The following is a 21135-nucleotide window of genomic DNA, read 5'->3' on the forward strand; positions in this document are numbered from 1 at the left end:
AGACCTGGAGGGAGAACGGCTGTGGAAAGCCAGACCAAAAGTCTGCCTGGCACCACTGCAACACGCAAGAACACGGTGCTACTTCTGCAGAGAGCACTCCCCGCTTCCAGCGGCCCGAGCCGTTTGCTAATTGCGCTCTAATTGTGCTGCGCTCCCGTGTGACCAGCTCCCGCCTCCCCGCACCGCCCTGAGGAGAACTGGCGGGAACAGGGGCCGCGCGCTCCTTCCCGCCACCACGCGAGGGGACGCCGCGCACAGGCGGGAAGAGTGACCCCTCCCGGCCACCGTCCCGCCCCACCGCCCTCCAGCCGCTCCCCGGCGCGCGGCCCCGCCCTTCCCGCGGCGTGGCCCCGCCCCCTCCAGCCGTCACGCCGCGACCCGGATGCTGTTGCCGCCAGCACTTCCGGTGGCAGCGGGTGGCCGCCGAGGCGAAGGCTCCGGTGCTGTCCCGCCCCGACCCGCGGCCCGGGCCCGGCCTGGCAGCCGGCCCAGCATGCCGGGGCGGCCCGCCCCGCCTAGCCCGTCCGCCCGCTCTTCTCTATGCGGCTGGCCCGTAGCTCCGCCGCTGCCTCTTCCGCGCCGCTGCGCCCCGGCTGGGACGTGACCACAGCTCGCTGCCTGTCCGACCGCTCGTCCCCGGTGCTGCCCAGTGAGTGGCCGAGGCGCCAGGGCCTTTCCTCGGGGGGCAGCAGGGAAGGCGGGGCGGGGGGAAGGCTCACCAGCGCCGAAGGGGACTCCGCCGCTCCCCATCGCCTCGGGCGCTGTGGCGGAGACGGGACCTCCGTTTAACGGGCTTTGGCTTGTCCGGGAGTAGTGACTGCGTGGGGCCGAGGTGCGGGTCGTGCGTGGGCCGCACCTGAGCCCAGGTAGCATTGCCCGTTATCTCCTGAGGCTTCTCGCGTCCTCGTTGCCTCCCAGCGCCGCGGAGGCTGGAGCTGTCGTCGGTGTTAAGTGAGGAGCCCTGGAGATTTTCTGGTGGGTAAGAGGATTACCAGGCTTCCATGCTTGTTCAGCCTCTGACCTTGCGTTTGTGAGCGTGGCTGTGATATCTTGTAGCTGGACACCTGCTTGCTGGGCGTAAGGCTCGTTCTAGATTACCAAACTTATCTGAGAGGTTCCTGGGGAATTGCAGCTTTTAACTGGAGATGCAGTGTGTCTGCACTGAACTGATGGTATTGAGGTCATAGCAATAAGGGTGTTTTCTTCTAAAAATAGATAAATAGCTAACATGTCGTTATCTTGGGTAATTAAAGTCAATCTTACATGCCAGTGATGTTGTCGCTTTACAGAGGTGATTAAGAGCAGTCTTTGTTGGGAGAAATGTTGTATAACTTGGTGAGTGCGTAACATAAAATATGTATCTTTAGCAATGGAGGCTCCATATGATGGCACTGAAGTAACTGTGGTAATGGAGGAAATAGAGGGCACTTACACTTACGCATCACCAGTGCCATCTAAGAAGAAAAAGAAATACAAAAGTACTGGCGATCATGGAGAAAAAGCCAAAAAGCCTAGGTAAGTTCTTTCTCTTTTCTTTTAGTGGCTGTGTAGGGTATGGGAACAGTTTTCTTAGTTCCTGATAAGAGTGAACTATGCAGTGCACTTGAACACTTCATAGTATAAAACTTCATATATAAAAATTTAGCTTGATACTTTGAGCCCGCTCTGACATCCTTGCCTTTATGAGTGCTACTGTTGCTCGGTCTAAAGTTTGTGTACCCCAGAATAATTTGCTTTAGGCTCTTTCTCCTTACTTCAGAGGTTCTCCTCAGAATCTTAGTTTTACTTTGGTTAAAAAATGCATTTACAAGTAGAATTGAATGTGGAAACCTTGTGGATTTCTTTTTGCAAAGGAATTTATGTAGAATGACGTTAACGTTTCAGTCTCTGGTTGCGTTTCAGATCTGCTTACCTCCTCTACTATTACGACATTTACTTGAAAGTACAGCAAGAGCTTCCCCACCTTCCTCAATCTGAAATCAACAAAAAGATCAGTGAGAGCTGGAGGTTGCTCAGTGTGGCTGAAAAAAGCTATTACTTGGAGAAAGCCAAACTAGAGAAAGAGGGATTGGACCCAGTAAGTCACCTTTCTGGCGGTTCTTTGCCATGTGAAGAGAGAGTCACTTAACTGCTTACACAGCACTGTGTGTGGGAGAGTCACTTAACTGCAGATTCCAGTTTGTATTTCTGCTTAGGACAGCCTATAAAGAAGCAATGCGTGAGGCCACTGCCTCTTGCTGTTGCCTTCTGTCCAGTCAAAGGATAATGTTTTGAAATTCAAGATGGATATATCTAGTACCCACTGATGGGGATGGTAGTTATTTTTGTGTCATGTCATCAGGGTGATTGATGGTAAAGCGGATGATAAAACCAGGGCTGAGAGGGAATCTGCAGGCTCTGTCATGTGGAGAAATTCCCAGCAAACTACCTCGGGAAACCATTTGAACTTTAGGCACTAAAATAGCAGGGTTGAGAACTGAATCTCTTCCTTTTCTCGTATTCATTTATTCCATACTCTGTTTTTGCCAACAGAACTCCAAGGTGTCCACTCGAACTGCAGTAGTTCCAGACATTCCAGGTTTCCGTAAGATTCTTCCTCGCTCAGATTATATAATTATTCCCAAAACCACTCTTCAAGAGGACAGGAGCAGGCAGTCGCTGGAACTGTGTGTGACACAGGGTCAGGCAGCGTCCGAAGGGTTAACATCTTCCACCAATATCACAAATGTCTCCCGTGATGCTGTGCAAAACATCCTTTCTGTGGACTCGAGCCATGTTGGCATTTCTGAGCAGTGCATTGCCATCGAAGGACTAGCAGAAGAGACTGCTTCCTTTGGTCAGCCAGATGCTGTGGAAGAAGTGGTTGCATCAGAGGTTCTCTCTCACTATGTTGGACCTGTGACAGAGAAAGTGGCTGGAGATATCCTCTTGGATGAGGCTTCTTTGGAAATAGAAGGGCAACCGTATCAGACAGCACGGGTAGTTATTGAAGAGACTCTAGTTAGCAGCTCCACAGACATCTCCAATGGGAGCATCGCTGTGGCCCGTCCTCAGGTTTCAGATGGTGTGTCTGTGGTGACCGTGGTGACTGGGAAGGTAAGTTATTCCAGTGACACTCAGGCTTCTGTCAGCGTCTCACCTGAAATGTCCGAGTGCTGTTTAACACATTTTACTTGAGATCCTTGGTGGCTGCAGGAGATCCTGTATTGTGCAGTGTGCTTATGCTCAGCAGTGAGGGAAACAGCAACTTTTGTAACTCGGTGATTACAGTGTCTCTGCTTGCAGATTGACTCTGCCGTATGCTGATAACACTTGTGTCTTAAGATGACTGCCTGAGGTTTTAAAAATTATAACAGTGCTTGGGGTGGGTCCCACAGTTGGACTACAAGATTTTGGGGAGAAAAAAATGTTACCTCTATGCTCCTGATAGCTGTTTTCTTGGTTGCAGAGAGGTAGAAGGGAGTCCTTTTAAGTTGAGGTGTTAGGGATCGGTTATAGAAAACCTTATTCTGTGAAGAACTGGATCTGCTGTTTTCAATTTCGAGCTGTGATGAGTTTGGTAATTTCCAGAGTAGACCTGGTAAGGCCATTGCTTTTGAAACGATCGCTCTTCTTTCCTGCTTTCTGGTCTCATTAGTCCTTAAGACATATGTTCAATGGCAGTGTTCATAAGAGGGTGGGACACAGGTCACCATGTCTCTTGTTTTCTGCATGTATTTTCCCTTTGGCTTCATTTTAGGATACTGAAGAGACTAGCTCCTCCACACCCGCTACACAGTTTATTATGTTACCTTTGCCAGCTCATTCTGTTGTGGACAACCCAGCATCAATTAAATTGGTAAGAAATTCAGAGTCTTGTATGGTATTTTAAAGTATAGATATATTACCGTAGGTTTGTCTTAAAGATGTTAGAGTAGGAAGGGTTTGATCATGGTCCAGTTCTTAAAGATAATTCAGTTTGGAGTCATGTCAGTTGATATATTTCTTATCCCTGGTTTTATGTCTCATGTGTGCTGATGGAGGTCTCTGACTTCCTAGAGTGTCTTATACAGGCCTGTTTCTGCTGCCTTCCTCCTCAAGGAGTTCTTGGAAACAGATGGAGTAGATAATGCTATCACAACACATCTGGCCAACAGCAGTTTCTGTGTTGCCCTTTTCAGGGTCTGTGTAGCCATCTATGTTCTCTACATGGATGCATATTTGTCTTCATAAAATCCCTTCAAGGGCAAGAATCTGCTCTTGTGACAGGAATGCTTGACCTCTCCAGTCTCGTGGATGGCTGTTGCTTTGGCCATGTGACAGGAGAGGAGCAGTGACCTAAGGTTTTCGGAATGCGTGTAAAAGGTTGTGTGGCCCGTTGCATGAAGAAGAATAGTATTATTTCTCTAATCTAACCACTCCAGCCACCTTTATTTCTGTAGCCATTGTAAGACTTCATTGCACAGTCAGCACTGCAGCTCCTAGTGTTGTATAAGTTAGCATCAAATCCTGTTTTCCAGGTCCTCTGTGCTTCCAGCTGGTGGAACACTGCAGATATTTATAGTGGTGCATAGCATGATATTCTTCCAGGTGTCTTAGGGAGAGTGGAAATATCTCACGTTTTTGTTCCTGAGGAGAAGTGCCTAGCTTAAATTGTCTTATTTCTTTGACAGCAGCACTTGCATTTCTAGAAAAAAACATACCTAGTTAGGGACCTTCAGCACAACAGCTCCCTCGGGAGTGTCGAGTACAGAATATTGAGAAGTGCTGCGCTGACAAAAACTCAATGTGTTAATGCAGTTGTCCTGGCAAAGATGACAGGTTCTGCTTTAGCTGTCTTTATAAATAGTGCCTGGTGGTGCTGCTGGTGTTACAGTAGTTTATAGCAAGTTACAGTAAAGCACCAGGGAGTACTTGACCACTGCATACAACAACAAATTACTGGTGAAAACTGCCTTTGCATCATGAGTGCTTGTCTTCAAGTCTTGTTGCCCCGTTGACATGAGTCTGTTAATCGCATCTTGCCTCACTGTGGACTGCTGTTTGAATCACTTTTATACCATCTCATTGTGACTTTTTCATATTCATAGAACTGTTATATCACTGTAAATGCAAGGTTAGCTTCTCCAGTAGGTTATATGCATTGTTCATCTCTGCTTTGCAGTTTGATCTAAATTCTGGTAGTACTGAAGGCTCTTGTATAGACTGAGCATTTAGACTCAGTGTAGCTATGGTGCTGACTCACTCTGATCCAACTGTGTGGTGGTCGATCAGTAAAAGGAATAATAGTGGAGGGCTGGTGATTTGCTGAATAACATTTGTAAAGTGCTTATGAGGAAAAGGGAGCGATGAGCACAGCTTTGTGTTTTTCAGCTCTGTAGAGAAATTCTTGACAACTCTCGTTTCAGACAACCACCTATACTCGCAGAGGACATGGAAATTGCACCAATCCTGGCTGTTCCTTCACTTACGTCACCAGGCATAAGCCACCAAAATGCCCGACATGTGGGAACTTCCTGGGAGGGAAATGGATCCCAAAGGTAAATATGCCTTTCCTTCCCTGATTTTCAGACAAAAAGTGCTGGTGTTGTGAATGCCTGTGATATTTCTAGACCTGTAGGTCTAGCACAGGAGGTCAGATATGCCAGAATTGATCCCTGCACTTGTGTTCCAATGGTTGTGCTGGAGCAAGTCACCATTGCAGAGGACACTTCGCCAAGGTGAGACAGACTCAAAATCGCCACACCTTGGGTAAAGATGCCACTTGTAGTGGTGTCAGTTAGAATAGATGGGGCTGCATTTGGTAATACACTCTCATTGACAGGACACACGTTATTCTGGCCCTCTGCCTACGTTATAGTTCCTGTGACTGGAAGGCGTTGCCTGTTCTTCCTGCTACAGCCCTAGCTAACCTTAGGGATTTGGTTGAACCATTTGTTTGTGGTAATTTATCTGTGTTTGAAGTTCTTCTACAAATTGAGGTTTTCTGTGGTCTTTCAACATGATTTTTTCAACAGAAAGTAAGAACAATTCTCAACTATAGTAGGTATGTGATCCTTTGGGAGCTAGCTAATAAAGTTGATCTAGTGGAAGCTGAAGTGCTGTTGGGTATTGTTGACTCGTGGCTGTGTCTGATCATTCATGATGTTCTGACCTTTGGCTGGAAGGAAATTCCCAGGTTTTGGTGGAGTTGTGCAGTTTGTTTGAGTGGAAAAGTCTTTCTCCACATAAGTTCTCTGCTTAAGTTATTGGCATCTCTACTAGCTGTATACAGCAAAAAACACTTGCTCCTTAAACCTTGGCCATGTCATGGTAATTAGTCAGCTCTGAAAAGATGTGCGTTCATTAAATTTCTGTCTGAAACAAGGCTCCTCAGGCACAGGTTAAAGGATGTTCTCAGTGTGAAAATTTGCATTGACGTTCAGGGGCTTTATGTGGATTTGTTCTGAACCTCCTTTGTTTTGTGTCTAGATCTACTAAGCATTTAGGGGCAAGAACTTTTTTAGGCAGCTTACAAACTCTGTAGTGTCTGAGCTATGGCTGGGCTTCCTACGTGGTGGATACATATAGTGATGATGGCTTCTTAGCTTTTGTTCTGCACGCCTGTTGAAGTAGATATATGGCTAACTGCAAAAATGTGTTTCTACCTGAATATGGCATGCCTGCTCCTGTTAAATCCTACATTGATTAGAACTGAAAGGTTTTAGAGGGAATTTTCTTTCTGGCTTTCAGTTCTGGGAACACATTTGCATAAACAGTTCCACTTGTTTTTATGGTGTCATGCCTTGAAAAAACATGTGCCAGCAGGTTTTTTTAACCAGTAATAACATCAGTAGAACTGAAACTAAGTATATACATACCTTCCTGTTCCTTAAAAAGAAAAGGGACTATTTTAGAAGATGTCTGTTTTAAAAGCCTAGATTATCCTTCTGAGTATGAACTCTGTAGATTGCTTAGAATTTTGTTTATCATGCCAGAATTCTTGATTCCATTTCTGGTATCTTTTTGCATGTTACTGATTCAGTGTTCTGTCGTACCTCTGTTGACCCCAATACATGGCTTCTGTAGCCTTAGTCTTGAAGGTGACATTTTCCTTAAAGTCAAAAAACCTTCCTGAGTAATTCTCTGTTTCCTGACTCACTCAAATGCATGCTTTTCTGAATGCACGTATCCAAAAGATACAAGTTCTCTATCCCTTTGGTTCCTCAATAGAGTGGAAGAACAGACAGCATCAGAGCGCTGAAGCTATGAAAGGGGAGTGTAGGAGGTGGGTCCTTGTTACAGAGGGTGGTGGGTGAGTTTGTGATGTTGATGCTAATAGTGATATTTGAGGGAGTTTAAGAAAGACTGATTCTTCAAAGTAAACAGTGTCTAAAAATAATACATGAAGGGCCAGGAGGCTAGATGAAATGTTAACAGGGACTTTGCTGTTGTAGGAGATGATGTCTTTCTGCTCTTGTACAATTCACTGCTTAAACACTTAGAATTTTGCTGGTTTGATCCAGTGTTCAATAGGCCATGGCAAACCTGGCATATGTGAAGTGAACTTACTTATCTGTGAAAGCCTAAAGCTCTGAAATGTGACTATCTCTGTGTTTCCAGGAAAAGCAACCAAAAAGCAAATCTGAGCCAAATTCAGGCACCTCTCTTAAAACTCCGGCAGCTAAAAGAGGTCAACAGTCAGTATTCACAGAACCGGCAGCTGTTAGCGAGACTACCTCCAAGTCTGCCTTCGAAAGCTCTGAAGCTGTCAGCCAGCTGCTGAATGCTGTGCCTGTTGGAGGGCAAATGCAGGAGATGGAGTGGAAGGAAGTGATCATCTCTGAGGCTCACATTCTTGCAAACCATGTGCTTGCTGAAGACACAGGGAGTGCTGTTGGCGTGATGCTGGGACAAGAGAGCCAACGGCACGGAGGCTCTTCTTCGGAGCAGGCAGAAAAAGATAGTGTAGGGCTGGGGATGCCCCCATCTTCTGAGGTGCCGAGTCCAAATGCCTCTGCAAAAAAGCCAATGGGGTGAGTCAGTTTCCCATATGTTATGGGAGCGTATGATGTCTGTTGTGTGCTGATGGGGACTAATCCAAGAAATTGAAGGCTGTTGGCAGTGCTTCCTGTAAGACCTGTTCTGTTTACTGTCTGTTTTCTGCCAGTTCAGGATTGTTCCTTTGAGATTGTTTTGTCCATTAGAGCTAATTTTTTTTAAAGTGACAATTAAGTTCTAGTCACAGGGCAGATGTATCCTTAGCACTATTTCTCCTTTCTACTGCAATAGCTGTGATTATTGTGATTATTAAAGCACAGTTTGGGGAAGAGAAGAAAATTGAGGCTGAGGGGGAAACCATGGAATTTTTTTCCAGTTGTAGCTCTTGTCTTTCAGAATTGATGCTCCAGCAGCTACACACAAAGGACAAGAAGTAAAGAGTAAACCAAGACCTAAGCCCTCCTTGCTGGCTGCAGCAAGACCCATGCGAGCCATTCTGCCTGCACCAGCCAGTGTGGGGAGAGAAGCCAGCACTGAGCAGCCTAGCAACAGACAGGCCTTTGTAAATACCGGTAAAAGCAGTATTCTCTGTATGCTTTGGGAGTGGTTGTCTTTCCTCACCACATTGAAGTGGTCTCTGTCAAATAATAAGATATGTCTGAAGGGAGATAGTGACCTACCCTAGAAAAAACCCACTCTAACTGAGAGTGCAGATAAATGGGCCATGAAACACCTGCTTGGGTCATTTCAAGTTCAGAGGGAAAATCTCATGTGACTATGGTGGCATTTACCAAAGATGTCAGAATGAAACGGGACCTGTTTTCTCATATCTAATGTCCTGCATCCTTTTCCTCCTTCAAGACAAGCATTCCCCTGTGAGAACATCAGGCTTGAAGCCCAGTACGCTGAAACAATTGGGCCAGTCGATTCTGCAGCCACCAAACGCTGAGGAGCGAAAGGTGCCTATGGTTTGTTCTTCAAATGCATATTATTTCCCTGTGGCTTTTTTTCCCCAGATGAGGGATATGACCTGAGTGGTGAGAAATAGAACATAAAAATGTAGCAGCCTTATGATGATGAGATCTGTGACTGACAGTTTTTATGAGATGGCTGGGAGTAGGAAGTGAACTGAGAGATGCTGTTGGACAATCGTTCTGTTGGCTGCTTTGAGAACCTCCCAGCTACTTCCAGAAGATGTTTTGAGGATCTGCTAGTGCTTTGATAATTTGACATGCAATACTGAGTGCTGAGTTTCTTTCACCTGTCAAATATGACTGAGTATGCCAAGATACTGGAATACTTCTGTTGGAATTGTAATGCCTTAGTATACAAAACAGTGTGTTGTAGTCCTCTGCTATTAAATGAACATTAATTGATTTCTTGGGGGTAAAAAATGCTAATAGGTATTGCTTACAGGATGTATGTATTCAGTAGTAGGTATCTCATGGGTGTTGTTTTTTCTGCTTTCAATCTTTAGCTCCACAGTGCTTTGACCAGCAAGGCATCTCAGGTTAAAGTAGTGGAGGTCAAACCAGACATATTCCCTTCCTACAAGTACAGCTGCACCGTAACTTTGGTGAGAATTTTTCAGATGGTCTGACTTACGCCATGGGGAGTGTCATCTCTGGGATGAGACTGCTCTGTGACTTTTGTTTTACTGACTTGGAGAGATGTATCTCATATTTAATGTGAGACAATCTGTACTTTGTATGTCATCTGTTGACCTAATCCAGGGTGACTGTACTCTGTTGCAGTCATGTTTGGGACCTTGTTAACAACTGGATTTTTCTTCATATCCTAGCATAATCCCCATCCCTTCCTTGAGTTCAGCAGGGAGGACCAGTGGTTTCTGAATGAGTTTAATGTGTGAGTGTTTGTGGTCTCCGGAGCTGGCACCAAGACGTTTCAGTGCCAGTTAAAATATAATGGGCAGTGACAGGGCCTGCTATTTGACCTTTAAATGAGGTGTTATAAAGTGGTGAAAAAGCATATGATATTCAAGCAAACTTTTCTGGAATCTTGTTGGCATCTAAAAGTCAAGGTCAGCAAACATTTTTTTTGTGTCATTCAGGATTTGGGATTGGCAACATCACGTGGCAGAGGGAAATGCAAGAATCCCTCTTGTAGTTACGTGTATACAAACAGGCACAAGCCACGAATCTGTCCAAGCTGCGGATACAATCTTGCCAAAGACAGAGCTGAGAAAACAGCAAAATCACTGGTGAGGTTCAGAATAATTTGTATTATCAAATGGCTGTTGTGGGGTGGGCAGGGAAGTTACCTTAGTTTGCAAGTGCCTATGGGAACATGTTAATTTTTTTTTCATTATGGTAATCTTTTCTAACAGAATAATGTCCTATTGAAAATACTTGTGATGATGTTTGTACTGTCCAACTCTTGCAGCAGTGGTGCTTCAGGCTGAGAATGGGACTGAGTGCACTCAGTTCTACCACTGGATGTCTCTGTAGCTTAAAAACGGCTTACGATGTGTCAGTACATGCTGGGGAAATCACCCCTAAAGTCACTTTTGTTGTGTCAGCTTTGAACTTCAGACTTCTTCAAGAAAATCCCAAGTATGCTCTGCTTTGTAACCAGTTTGTGGCTAATGCCAATTAAGTTAGTACATCTTGTATTAGAGCTTCCTATTTTTAGGGGTTTGTAGTGCAACTTTACTTCCAGCCTGAATTTATTTCTGGATGTAGTATTTTTTTCTGTCGTAAACAGATGTTTTTCAGTTGTCTGCTGTTCTACATGGATGTAAATAATGAATTCTGGTTTTTGTTTGTTTGGGGTTTTTTTGCATTTGAAGTTTCAAAGGTTAGCTTTTCTCATACAGAATTGTTTTGTTTTCAAACAAAAAAAAAATTAAAAAAGGGAGCTGTCCTGTTCTTAGCTGAATTGCTCACTCAGCATATAGACAGACTACATTTTAGTCCGTGTGGTAATACGACTCTTCCACTTGCCTTTTTTATTTTGAAGAACATAACTTTGTATAGTGTTTTTTAAAAAAACAAACTGAAATGGTCTGTGTGAAACCCGCACAGAAGCAGCTGTGTAAAGAACAGCAGTGTGCTTAGCTCAGCTTGCATTTTGAGAGGCATGTGGCTTGTCTCTTCCTCATTTAGTTTTATCTTATTTTCTGATTCTAGATCTGTTTAACATTCCTATCACACTGTTCATTGTTGTCTCTGCGCTTTTGGACTGATCATTTATCTCGTTGCTAGACTAGACAGAAAAACAGGTTGAAATGTTGGCAGAAGAGTTTAAGTGATTAAGCAGATTAGCCTGTTTGCGTTCTCGCTGTTCTTCTGAGCCACATAGAGTTTGATTCTCCCGTGCTTGTGCATTTTGTCTTGATAGCATATGTGTGTTGGGGGGGGTGTGTCTAAGGACTATAGTTGATCAATTGTAATTGATTAGTGTATTCTGTACATCGCAGCCCCTAGTTCTCATTTAGCACTTGTCTCCTCTAGCTTCTGGAGAGGTGTGCAGAATGCCATGGCTGTCTGAGCATGTTATACAGGAGAATGTACTTGTTAACCTGTGGAGGAAGGCAGTGACGATTGCTGGGATTACTGAAGTGTTTATATACCTGCTGATGGTTGTCCTCACCCTTTTGATCCTCCATCTCTGCACTAACACTCCAGTTTAGTGACAAATCTGTGATGGTCTAGCAGTATTATAGGAGTTCCTGAAAGCCCGGGATGTAACAAAGTATTTTTTGTCAAGTAACTTAGGCTTGAAACTACTGTCTGGGGTCAATGATTGAGCAGTGGAGTAGAAGGCAAGTCTACTGGGTACCAAGGTTACTGTGTTTCTGCTACATTTTATGACTTCTTTGGGCTTCTTGATATTTCATCTCCGTGCTTGCCTAGTCGAGTATGTGAGTGTTTGACTTGCTTTCTAGGAGGTCAGTCCAGGTCAGTCTGATGTGCTGAACACCAGCGAGCCCCTAACCCCATCCCAGAAAGAGATCCAGCGTCAATCCACCCTGCAGTTGCTACGCAAGGTAATGCAGATCCCGGAGAATGAATCCGAACTGGCAGAGGTCTTCACGCTCATCCATGAACTCAACAGTTCGCGGCTTATCCTGTCCAACGTGAGTGAGGAGACAGTCACCATAGAGCAGACCTCCTGGTCAAACTACTATGAGTCTCCATCTGCGCAGTGCCTCCTCTGTAACAGCCCATTGTTCAAAGGGGGACAGAAGTAAGATTCTGTTTTAGACTTGTGACTCTTTCAACCTCGTGCTGCTATTCTATGTTACAAGCGTGCCTGAAATAATATTTGCTTTAGCCCCCGGTACTGAAGCTGGTGTAAGTGACGCTGAATAAGCTACATGTGTGTGGACAGGGTTTAGCTGGTTAGCGATAAGCTGTTTCTGTTTCTCCTGTGCAGTGTAGTTTGTCATAGTTACCATTTCCGTACAGCAGGAGAGCTTGATCAAAGAGTGACTGTTAAGTCTAGATGTAAATTTTTTTTCTTAAAACAGTCTTCTCATTAGTCATCCCTTCTTTGTTTTCCATTCTGATGTTTTGAAGCTGACAGAGGCAAACTTGTGGGATTACAGATGTGCGTTATGTGATTTCCCTTTTTTTCTCTCTTCCTGATCTGAATATTTCCTGAGTGGATCTTTTTGCTTATAATGTTTTCTTTATTTTCATGGCTTAGCGTGGGCTTGAGTGAATCCTTTTTTGGAACAAATATCCAAACTGAAACCTGAAGGACTTTCAGAAACTACAGTGTATAGCCTAATTACCTTAACAAGATTTGTATAAAAGCCTGTAGGGTATCTCCTCACTGAGTCTGCCAAACAGCCTCCTGTTGCCGAAAGCATGAGCTGAAATGTTTCCCACAGCAAAATGTCGGGTAGTTTACTGTTGTGTGTGTTTCTTCAATGAAAAAGATTTTCTTGATACCAATTATGGATGTTTGCTTTGGTCAGGCTAGTACTAATTGAGATTTTTCCAGCAGAGATACTTTTTATACTCAGTAATTTTTGCAGAACAGTGCTATCTTGCACCCTGTCTCTCACCTTGTGACTTACCAACCTATGCATTGTAAATCCTTGTGTCTGTGCTGGGCTGCTTTGGAATGCTCTGTGTGTGGGACTCTCACATGTGCCTGCGTAGGCTCTAATTAAACCCCTGCCAGTGGGAGGGAGCTAGCTTTGACTTTGATTCCTATTTTCTCAGGTGGACAGCTATATTTCTGCCACTAGGGCACAACTGGCATTTTCCTGTCTGAACTTCCTCCTCGGCAGCTGTACTGTAGAGGAGCAGGCCTTTATGAATCTTTGTGTGTGCAGGGACAGGCTGTCAAGTAGAATGTGTTACTAGTCACCACTTGTTGTCCCACAGCAATAGGGCTGACACTTCTCCCAGGGCAGCTGGGACTGTAGATTTTCTCTATCTCTCAAATACTATGCGCCTAATGTATGGAGCTGGAGAGATGCTGTAGTGCTGTTAAAAGAATGTGAGCAGTGACCTGACTCTGCCAGGGGAGTTTTTTTTCTGGTGTGAAATGATGTGAACTGGCTTAGACTGACATACTAATGAGCTCATCTCAACTAGAACATTTTGAGTTACTGCAGGACTGGACTAAAAAACCTGTTGGCTTCACTCTCCGAGTCGTCTTTTGTTGTCTGTTACAGTTCCCTTGCTGGTCCTCAGGAGTGCTGGCTGCTGACAGCTAATAGATTACAGGTGGTTACAGCTCAGGTCAAAGTGTGCTTGAACCTGCAGTGTCTGGCCCTCCATAGCTTCACTGATATTTACACAGGTAGGAAAAATGTAAACGTACCAACTTACAGCATGACTCCAGTCTAAACCCTTCAGAAGCCTAGGGACTGTATCAGGGCATTGTCTTTGCACAGAAAAGCCTATTCCCTGCCCCAGTGTATTAAACTGGAATTATTTTTGACTTGCACTATTCTTCTGCTTCTTCTGCAAGTAAATCTGTATTTGTGAGGAAAAAGACGTATGAATGCTTTGATGAGGAAGACCGTGCCTTGCTTCATTGGTGTAGGTCTCCTCTGTGTAAGTGGTAAATGTTGAGTTCTGCAAGGCAACCCCTGAGATCACAGCCAAAGACGTCTCTGCAGAGTGCTGTTTCTCAGTGTTGACTAGTGAGGCTCGAGTGGCAGTCACTGTGGGCCTCCTGTGAGGCAGCATGGAGCTGAGGAGATGAATTGGCTGCTGTTCCTTGTAGCTTTTTAAATTTAAAGGCAAGTCTGTGAAAGGAGCTAATCTTGCTAAGAGAATCACTATCCACATGTTTCCATTATCCTCTGAACCATACTCGTATGAGTATGTTGCGTATCAGTAAGGAATATATTTCTTTGTGAGGAAGATCTGGAGCCCTACAGACAATAACTGTCTTGTTTTAACTGCAGGCCTTTTCAATGTGGGTAACAAGTTGCTGGTGAGCTTGGATCTTCTGTTTGCAATCCGAAACCACATTAAACTTGGAGAGGATCCCAGAGTGGCTGTTGGCAACATTCTCGACTCTGTTCAGGAGCAAACTGGTGGGTTTTCCTCCTTGTTTTTTACCATAGCACTTACACCAAACTGTGACCTGCTGATGATTGTTAAGTTATAAAAAGGCAAAACTCACCTATTCTAGTGTGGTATGTTTCTGTTAAATCACTTCCTAAACCCACCAGTACCTCTGGGACCAGTTCTTTATAACAGTTCTCTGGAGGACAGGTTTGTTTTTATTCTGCATAGGAGAGTTCTACTACCTCTCCACTGACTTTAGGAAGTGAAAGCTGTAACAGTGGCACGTTCTCTTTTCAGAAAAAAGCCTGAGCCCTGATGAGCAGGTTCAGCTCCAGGAGCTGCTGTGCAATGGCTACTGGGCCTTTGAATGCCTAACAGTCCGGGATTACAATGATATGATCTGTGGAATCTGTGGCATAACCCCCAAGGTGGAAATAGCCCAGAGGAATGTGGAAAATGTCCTGGCACTGAAAAATATAGAGGTAGGCTTTTCACAAACTTCACGTCCTGTTTGTGTTCAAAGCAGATCATAACGACTTTTGCTGACTCTGGTCTTTGTAATGCACGATAATTACATGAGACCTTTTTGAGCAGTTTTCTGCTGATGCCTGGCAAGAGGATGTGGCTGGAGTGGTGATGCTTGCACTTCCTCTTGAAGGTGTTGATGTATGGTTTGGGGAAAACAAAATCTGTCCCTGGACCACAGCTTTTGTCCAGCAGCCTCTGACAGTAGGGACCTTGGATTAAAGTTGCTGAACTTGGCCTTCTTCCTTTGACACAAAGGCATTCTTTTTTTTTTCCCCAACAGCAGTTTCCCTGAGGTGCTGTCTTCTCTAACGGGGAAAAAAGCCCTACTAGTAGCATGCAGCATGTCTGGCTTTTATGTCAGATAAACGGTTTTGACTCTCACCCAACGACAAGTGATTGTGGGGAACTCTCGGAGCCTGAAGTCATCTTGTTATATTTGTGCTGAGCACTCTCCTGGGTAGTCCTCGTGCCTTGAGTGAGGCTGACACAAAACTGTCAAATGAACTACGGTTATTTGTATTTGACCAGTGTGTTTCTTGCTCTTTCTAGTTTACTTGGCCAGAATTCTTGCCATCAAGTGAAGTGAATGTAGAAGACTTCTGGTCCACGATGGAGACAGAGGTGATTGAGCAGGTGGCTTTTCCTTCTAGCATCCCCATCACAAAGTTTGATGCCTCTATTGTTGCTCCTTTCTTCCCTCCACTGATGAGAGGAGCGATGGTGATCAATACTGAGAAGGACAAGAACCTGGATGCACAGCCAGTGCCAGGTAACTGCTGAGGTTGTGCTTATTAAGGGAGTGCTTTATGTGGCGGTGACTTCAGTCTTTTGGTGGTGATTAGAGTTGAGAATCGATGATTGCATGACTCTTTAAAAGTTACATCTGCTGAGAGAAGGCAAGAACGCTGGGGTGAGTTCCGCTGTTCTCAGGATACTTAGCAACTTGAGCTTTGGCCTGCCCAATGAAGTTCGAATGCAGTGGTGTGCTCTGGTGCATTTGAGACATGGGGGACATGAGAGCACTGCACCCCAAATGAGAATGGTCTGATTACAGAGGGGTGCATGCACAACTTGAATGCCAGTCAGTATTTGTTTCATGTTAGATGGATAATTGGACTGTGAAAGCTGCAGGCAGTGCTTGGTATCTCAGTATCACGATCTCAATAAAGGGTGAATAAGTTTTTACAGAACTTAAAAGACTAGGAGATGGATGTGTTAGTCCTGATCAGTGTTGTCAACGTTCAGTATATCCAGGGCATTGACTGCATGTAACAAGAAACGATGAGATGAATAAGCTCAGATGTATGAGAGCTAAATTTAGTTAGCACCCGGTTCCCTTAACAGTTTAGGTATTAGGTATAAGAAAGAAAACTGGCTTTGCAAGCTTAACAAGTATAGGAGTTGGCTTTGCAGACAGGGCTGCAGCTGTTCTAGAGAGCTGAGCTGCAGAAGGGCTACATGGGCTTTTGTGGAAGTGGAGCTCCAGAGACAGAACCAGGGAGGAGATGTGAAGGCTAAGCCTGGAGCTGCTCGGTCCGAAAGCTGCAGTCACATTTCTCTGTGCTCTTCTGTTTATCCTCAGGTCAGTCCAACCAGTCGTTTAAAGGTTACAAACGACAGGATAGACAAGTGCTCATGGAGTCTGCAGCTCTGCTGGGCTCAGTCTGGTGACCTCACTAGCAAAGGGTTTGAGAGAAGTGTGGGCTGTGACGCGCTTTGGAAATAGGACTATTCACAGCTTTCTCTTGGTGGCAGTTGGTTGTGCAGTCTCTGCTTCTGTGGTCTTCAGAAGAAATTATTTTGGTGACTTCCCTTCCTGAGAATGAGTGCTGAGACTTGTTTTCTGCCTTTGCAGGTAATGGGAGTGCCTTGGTGAGGCTCCTTCAGGAAGAAAACTTCAGGCTTGAGCTGATAAGCTCTTACAGTGAGGAAGAGCTGCAGAGCTTTCTGACACAGTGTGGCATCCCCTGGGAGGCTTCAGACACAAAGGTAATGGCTTGTTTGCCCACAAACAAGCCTGCAGGAGTGGAGCTGTTCTTCACTGTCATTCCCTCATTCATACTTGCCATCCTAGATAATTAACTTCTCATCTGACTGCACTAAGGGCAGGGGTGGGTTAGAAGCGAGTGCCTGCAGATTATAGGATAACTTACACATGGTGAAATAAATTGAACCTTTGTGGGCTAGAAGAAAGGAAGCCTGTAATTACCTTGTCACAGGCTCAGCATCGCGTAATTGCTTGTCATCCTCACGGTGCTGAGTGTGGGATTAGGAAGTTATTGGATGAAGTGCAAATTAGGATTTGGGAGACCTTGCCTGCAGCTTTCTCCCTCTCTGGAGGAGTCCATTAATTTTAGCCACATACAGACTTTCTCTGGGGCCTGTCTTTTCTAGGACCAGCTCTGCTACTCCCTCCTGGCTCTCTATGAGTTTGTACAGAATGGGACAAGCATCACACAAGCCTCTGCTCATCACACAGGAGGGAAAATCTACAAAGTCTGTCCACATCAGGTAAGGAAGACTGGAGTCAGCAATGTTTTTTCTTACCTTGCTATTCAGTATTATCTGACTTACCAGTGTGGAACTCCGTCATTAAATAGAAGCAATGGAGTGGGCTTCTCTGAGCCTTGGGAATGAAACACAGTGCCTCGGGGGCTAGGAGTATGAGCAGTCCTGCAGGAGATTTCAGGATCAACTAGTGACCTGAAGCCTAGTTTTGATGTTGCTGCTGAGGTGGAGTTGAAAATCACCTCTTCCTGAACAAGATAAAGTGAATGTGTATGGGGAGGAAACAGAATATCTTTAGAGAAAGTAACTGTCTGGTTACTGTATTGTCTGGAATACCTGAAAGGAAGTTTAAGTTTTTTAAGACTGTATTTTTTTTTTCTGTAAGTTTTCAGTTTTATTGTGCTGTTTGGTGTTAATCCTTTTCTTTCCAGGTTGTGTGTGGCTCAAAGTACATAGTAAGAGGAGAAAATGCCCGGGATCATGTGGACTTGTTGGTTTCCTCACGTCACTGGCCTCCAGTGTATGTTGTTGATATAGCCTCTTCAGTGGCACTGTGTGCAGACATCTGCTGTCCGGGCCTGACTTCCCAGATGTGGGGGAAAAACCAGGGCTGCTTCTCAGACCCCATGGATCCTCCAACGGTTAGTTGTGTCCACCTTTGCACTCTGCTATGCCAGTCCAATATGGAAAAGTTTCAAGTGAGATTTAAAATTAAAAGAAGTATATGTAACCTGCATTGTGCCTCAAGATAATTTGACCTGATGTCTCCTGACTCACAGCTTTGCCAGCGCATAGCTTCTGAGCATAGCAGAAGGTGTTATGTGTTGCTTGGGGCATTGTATTACATTCATGCTCCTTAATAGGAAGAGCTGTGCTGGAAGTGCATTGTAACAGTTCAAATCATGAACTTTGGAGCATGTTGCTTATTTTGACACAGCAATGCACTTCTCTCAAACTACTGCTATTACTTGAGAAATGGGAGAGGAAGAGGGTTGCTAGTGCCTTGGGGTTATCTCTGAGGGCATACGAGTGAGGAGGGAGTGTATGGAACCACCTTTGTGGCATTTAGGGGAAGCCTGAATCAGTTAGCCCTCCCTCTCTCCTGGGTCATAGTGCTGGTTGGAGTTCAGCCAAACAGTCGTTTTGTCTTGTTCTTCTTAGCTGTGGGGAAGTTGCTTCTTGTTCTACCTGGTGGATGTCTCTCTCTCCCCCCCAGTATGTGTCCTGCCCTGAACTGCTAGACCAGCACTACAGCGTAGACATGACTGTGGCTGAGCACTCTGTTCAGCACCCAATCACCAAGTCGTCGGCACGCCGAATTGTTCACACGGGTTCGGAGCAGAACAGCCACCGAGATCCAACGGCTCGGCATCACTGCATCTCCCTGTGCCGAGAGCTGGAGCCTTACAGCGCCATCATCGCTGCTATCAACGACAGCAAAACTAGCAATGTCCGCCAAAGGCCCATCACCTTTGAGAACGCCACGCACTATTACCTCTACAACCGCCTCATGGACTTCCTCACCAGCAGGGAAATTGTGAATCGGCAGATCCAGGAGATCGTACAGAGCTGCCAGCCTGGGGAGGTGGTAATCCGTGATGCTCTCTACCGGCTTGGAGTGGCCCAGATTAAAACGGAGACAGAAGAGGATGAAGAGGGGAAGCAGGAGGATGATAGAGGTTGCTGAGTAACAAAACAGCCTGTTGGTTTCTCTCTCTGGTCGTGTGGATGGGTGGGCTAGGGCAACTTCTGCAAGGTTTGGGCAGCTGTCTGGCTTGAGAGTTTATTTTTACAGGTTGGAGATGTGATGCCAGTGGCTTTGACTGCTGTTAATGACCAAAGAGCTGTGTGCTTCCATAGTGTCATGATAGCTGCTGTGAGCATGGGTCTGTCACCCCCCTTGCTGAAGGCTGCAACTGCCTCCTGTGGTGTGCGATAGGCCCAGTGTTCAGTGGTGTGAAACGTTGCCCTCCCTGCAGCTGGCGAGTGGAGAAGGGAGAGGCATTTCTGGTAGCAGGGAGTATGCATGGTCAAGCGCACAGGTTTTTTAATTCTGAATCATGCTTGCTGACTTCTTTGTGCATATTGGTGGCAGGGCTGGGGGTGTGGGAGCAGGCATGAAAGACAGACAGCTACGAAGATTTCCCCCAAAACATTCTGAATAGATTAGTTTAGGACACTGACTCCTGCTTGGAAATCTTGCAGAGCTCTCATATGCATTGGCTGCAAGGAGTCTTTAGTTGAGGAGGAGGAGCAGGAGCCATGCAGCTTTAATGCCCTGTATCTGGGGAGCCTCCCTGGAGGCTGCACTCCTGGGTCCGGGATTGTGGGTGCTTCAGCTGCAGAAAGTTTCTAGATTTATTTGTCCCTTCACATGAGCACTAATAATTTAGAAGCTGAAACATACAGTGAGTGAAGTGTTCTGTATGTTAAGGTAAGAACTGACCGAGCAAGCTGCAGGGGAACCAAGCTCGTATGAGCGCTGTGTGAGGTGGTGGCTGTGGAAAGGGGAAGGACACACAAAATTTCTGTGCTATCCCCCTGGACACTTTTTTTTTAAGCAGTTTCATTCTGTTCAAGGACTTGCATTTCTGTCATCCTGCCCTTAAAAGAGAATCACAAAGACTGTCTGTGGGATCAAGGAGAAATGATGAATGCAGTGTCACCAGAGCGAGCAGGGTTCGGTATTCCACCCTCAGAGGAGGTGCTGGGAGAGCTGCACCCACATGTGCAACCTCAGCACTCTGTCAGGTGTCGTATTTGCCCTGCCCGTGTCTGCACAGCGCTGTGTGGGTTAGAGGAGTCTCATGCTGCCCAGGTTGCTTTATCGGCTCCTTGAGAGGAGTCAGGCTGAGACCTCTGCCCCTACAGCATGTCTGAAGAACACCTTGGGCTGCGGTTGTAAAGCTATGTGTGTTGTCTGCTGCCAGCTCCTGTGTGCTATTGCTGGTGATGAAGGTGAAGGTGGATGGATGTTTGCTGTGACCCGCAGAGGAGAGAAGCGGGATGCTAGACTGCTAAGTTGCCATCTGGGGAGTTTATTTTGTCTGGGTGAGCAGTGGGGAAGATTCAGAGGCTTGTGGTGTGGTTGAAAACTCCCTTCTGTGAAGGGGAACCTATTGAGTACCATACTGTTAAAGTAAATGTATTAAGTCTGAGCAAATGCAGTAATTATGGCTTGGGGTTTTTCTGTTAAGAACATTAACTTATTATAAGAGACATTAGTGACTTTTTTCAGTCAGTGATAAAGTTTAATAAATTATCTCCAATTTTTGGGGTGAAACTGTGGCCAAGTGACTTGGTTTTTGTGTACAAGACCTGGAGGACTGCAGTGGGAAAGGGCACAACCACTGTGTGCATGTATACCACGCTTCCAGTCTGTGCTGCCATGGTGGTGGGGAAGAGCCGGTGTTCTCAGAGGCAAGGTGCTCTGAGAGGAGCAGCTCAAGAAATTGCTTGGGCCACCTCACCAGAGTGTCAAATAAAATTATCCTACTAAATATAGCTAAGGTATAGTTCTTATAAGTGGCAAGAAAGTAGCTTCTGCAGATGGTCGACTCCCCTGGTCTACCTGCTCTTGTTCCGCAGTTCCCTGCAGGTGACTTTCACAGGAGAGAGTCTGCAGCAGGCGACAGCAACT

The 21135-nt window shown here is 45.5% G+C and overlaps 1 protein-coding gene across 3 annotated transcripts; it reads left to right on the forward strand.

Annotated features, from left to right (window-relative positions):
• Window positions 1-399: 399 nt before the first annotated feature.
• HMGXB3 (HMG-box containing 3) lies at window positions 400-20794 on the forward strand. 3 transcript variants are annotated; one of them, XM_072872664.1, is made up of 20 exons: window positions 400-649; window positions 1368-1515; window positions 1903-2077; window positions 2533-3096; window positions 3740-3838; window positions 5388-5519; window positions 7582-7994; window positions 8356-8531; window positions 8821-8918; window positions 9437-9535; window positions 10031-10180; window positions 11870-12168; window positions 13613-13740; window positions 14354-14485; window positions 14757-14941; window positions 15537-15756; window positions 16843-16976; window positions 17382-17498; window positions 17927-18136; window positions 18712-20794. In XM_072872664.1, exons 1-20 carry the CDS (start codon window positions 541-543, stop codon window positions 19180-19182), a joined length of 4059 nt encoding a protein of 1352 aa, XP_072728765.1. In that variant the 5' UTR covers window positions 400-540; the 3' UTR covers window positions 19183-20794. The 3 variants fall into 3 exon arrangements, with proteins under 3 accessions (XP_072728765.1, XP_072728764.1, XP_072728766.1); XM_072872663.1 differs by having other exon boundaries at window positions 11867-12168; window positions 18712-20793; XM_072872665.1 differs by lacking the exon at window positions 400-649 and adding an exon at window positions 729-975 and having other exon boundaries at window positions 11867-12168.
• The last annotated feature ends 341 nt before the right edge of the window (window positions 20795-21135 follow it).

Source organism: Ciconia boyciana, chromosome 9 (genome assembly GCF_034638445.1).
Source record: "Ciconia boyciana chromosome 9, ASM3463844v1, whole genome shotgun sequence".
Taxonomy (NCBI): Eukaryota; Metazoa; Chordata; class Aves; order Ciconiiformes; family Ciconiidae; genus Ciconia; species Ciconia boyciana.

Excerpts from the sequence above, each read along its gene's own strand:
- HMGXB3 (XM_072872663.1), top strand. The coding sequence starts at position 541 with ATGCGGCTGGCCCGTAGCTCCGCCGCTGCCTCTTCCGCGCCGCTGCGC. Across the intron at positions 3,097-3,739 it reads TGACCGTGGTGACTGGGAAG|GATACTGAAGAGACTAGCTC; the intron begins GTAAGTTATTCC and ends GCTTCATTTTAG. Across the intron at positions 5,520-7,581 it reads GAGGGAAATGGATCCCAAAG|GAAAAGCAACCAAAAAGCAA; the intron begins GTAAATATGCCT and ends CTGTGTTTCCAG.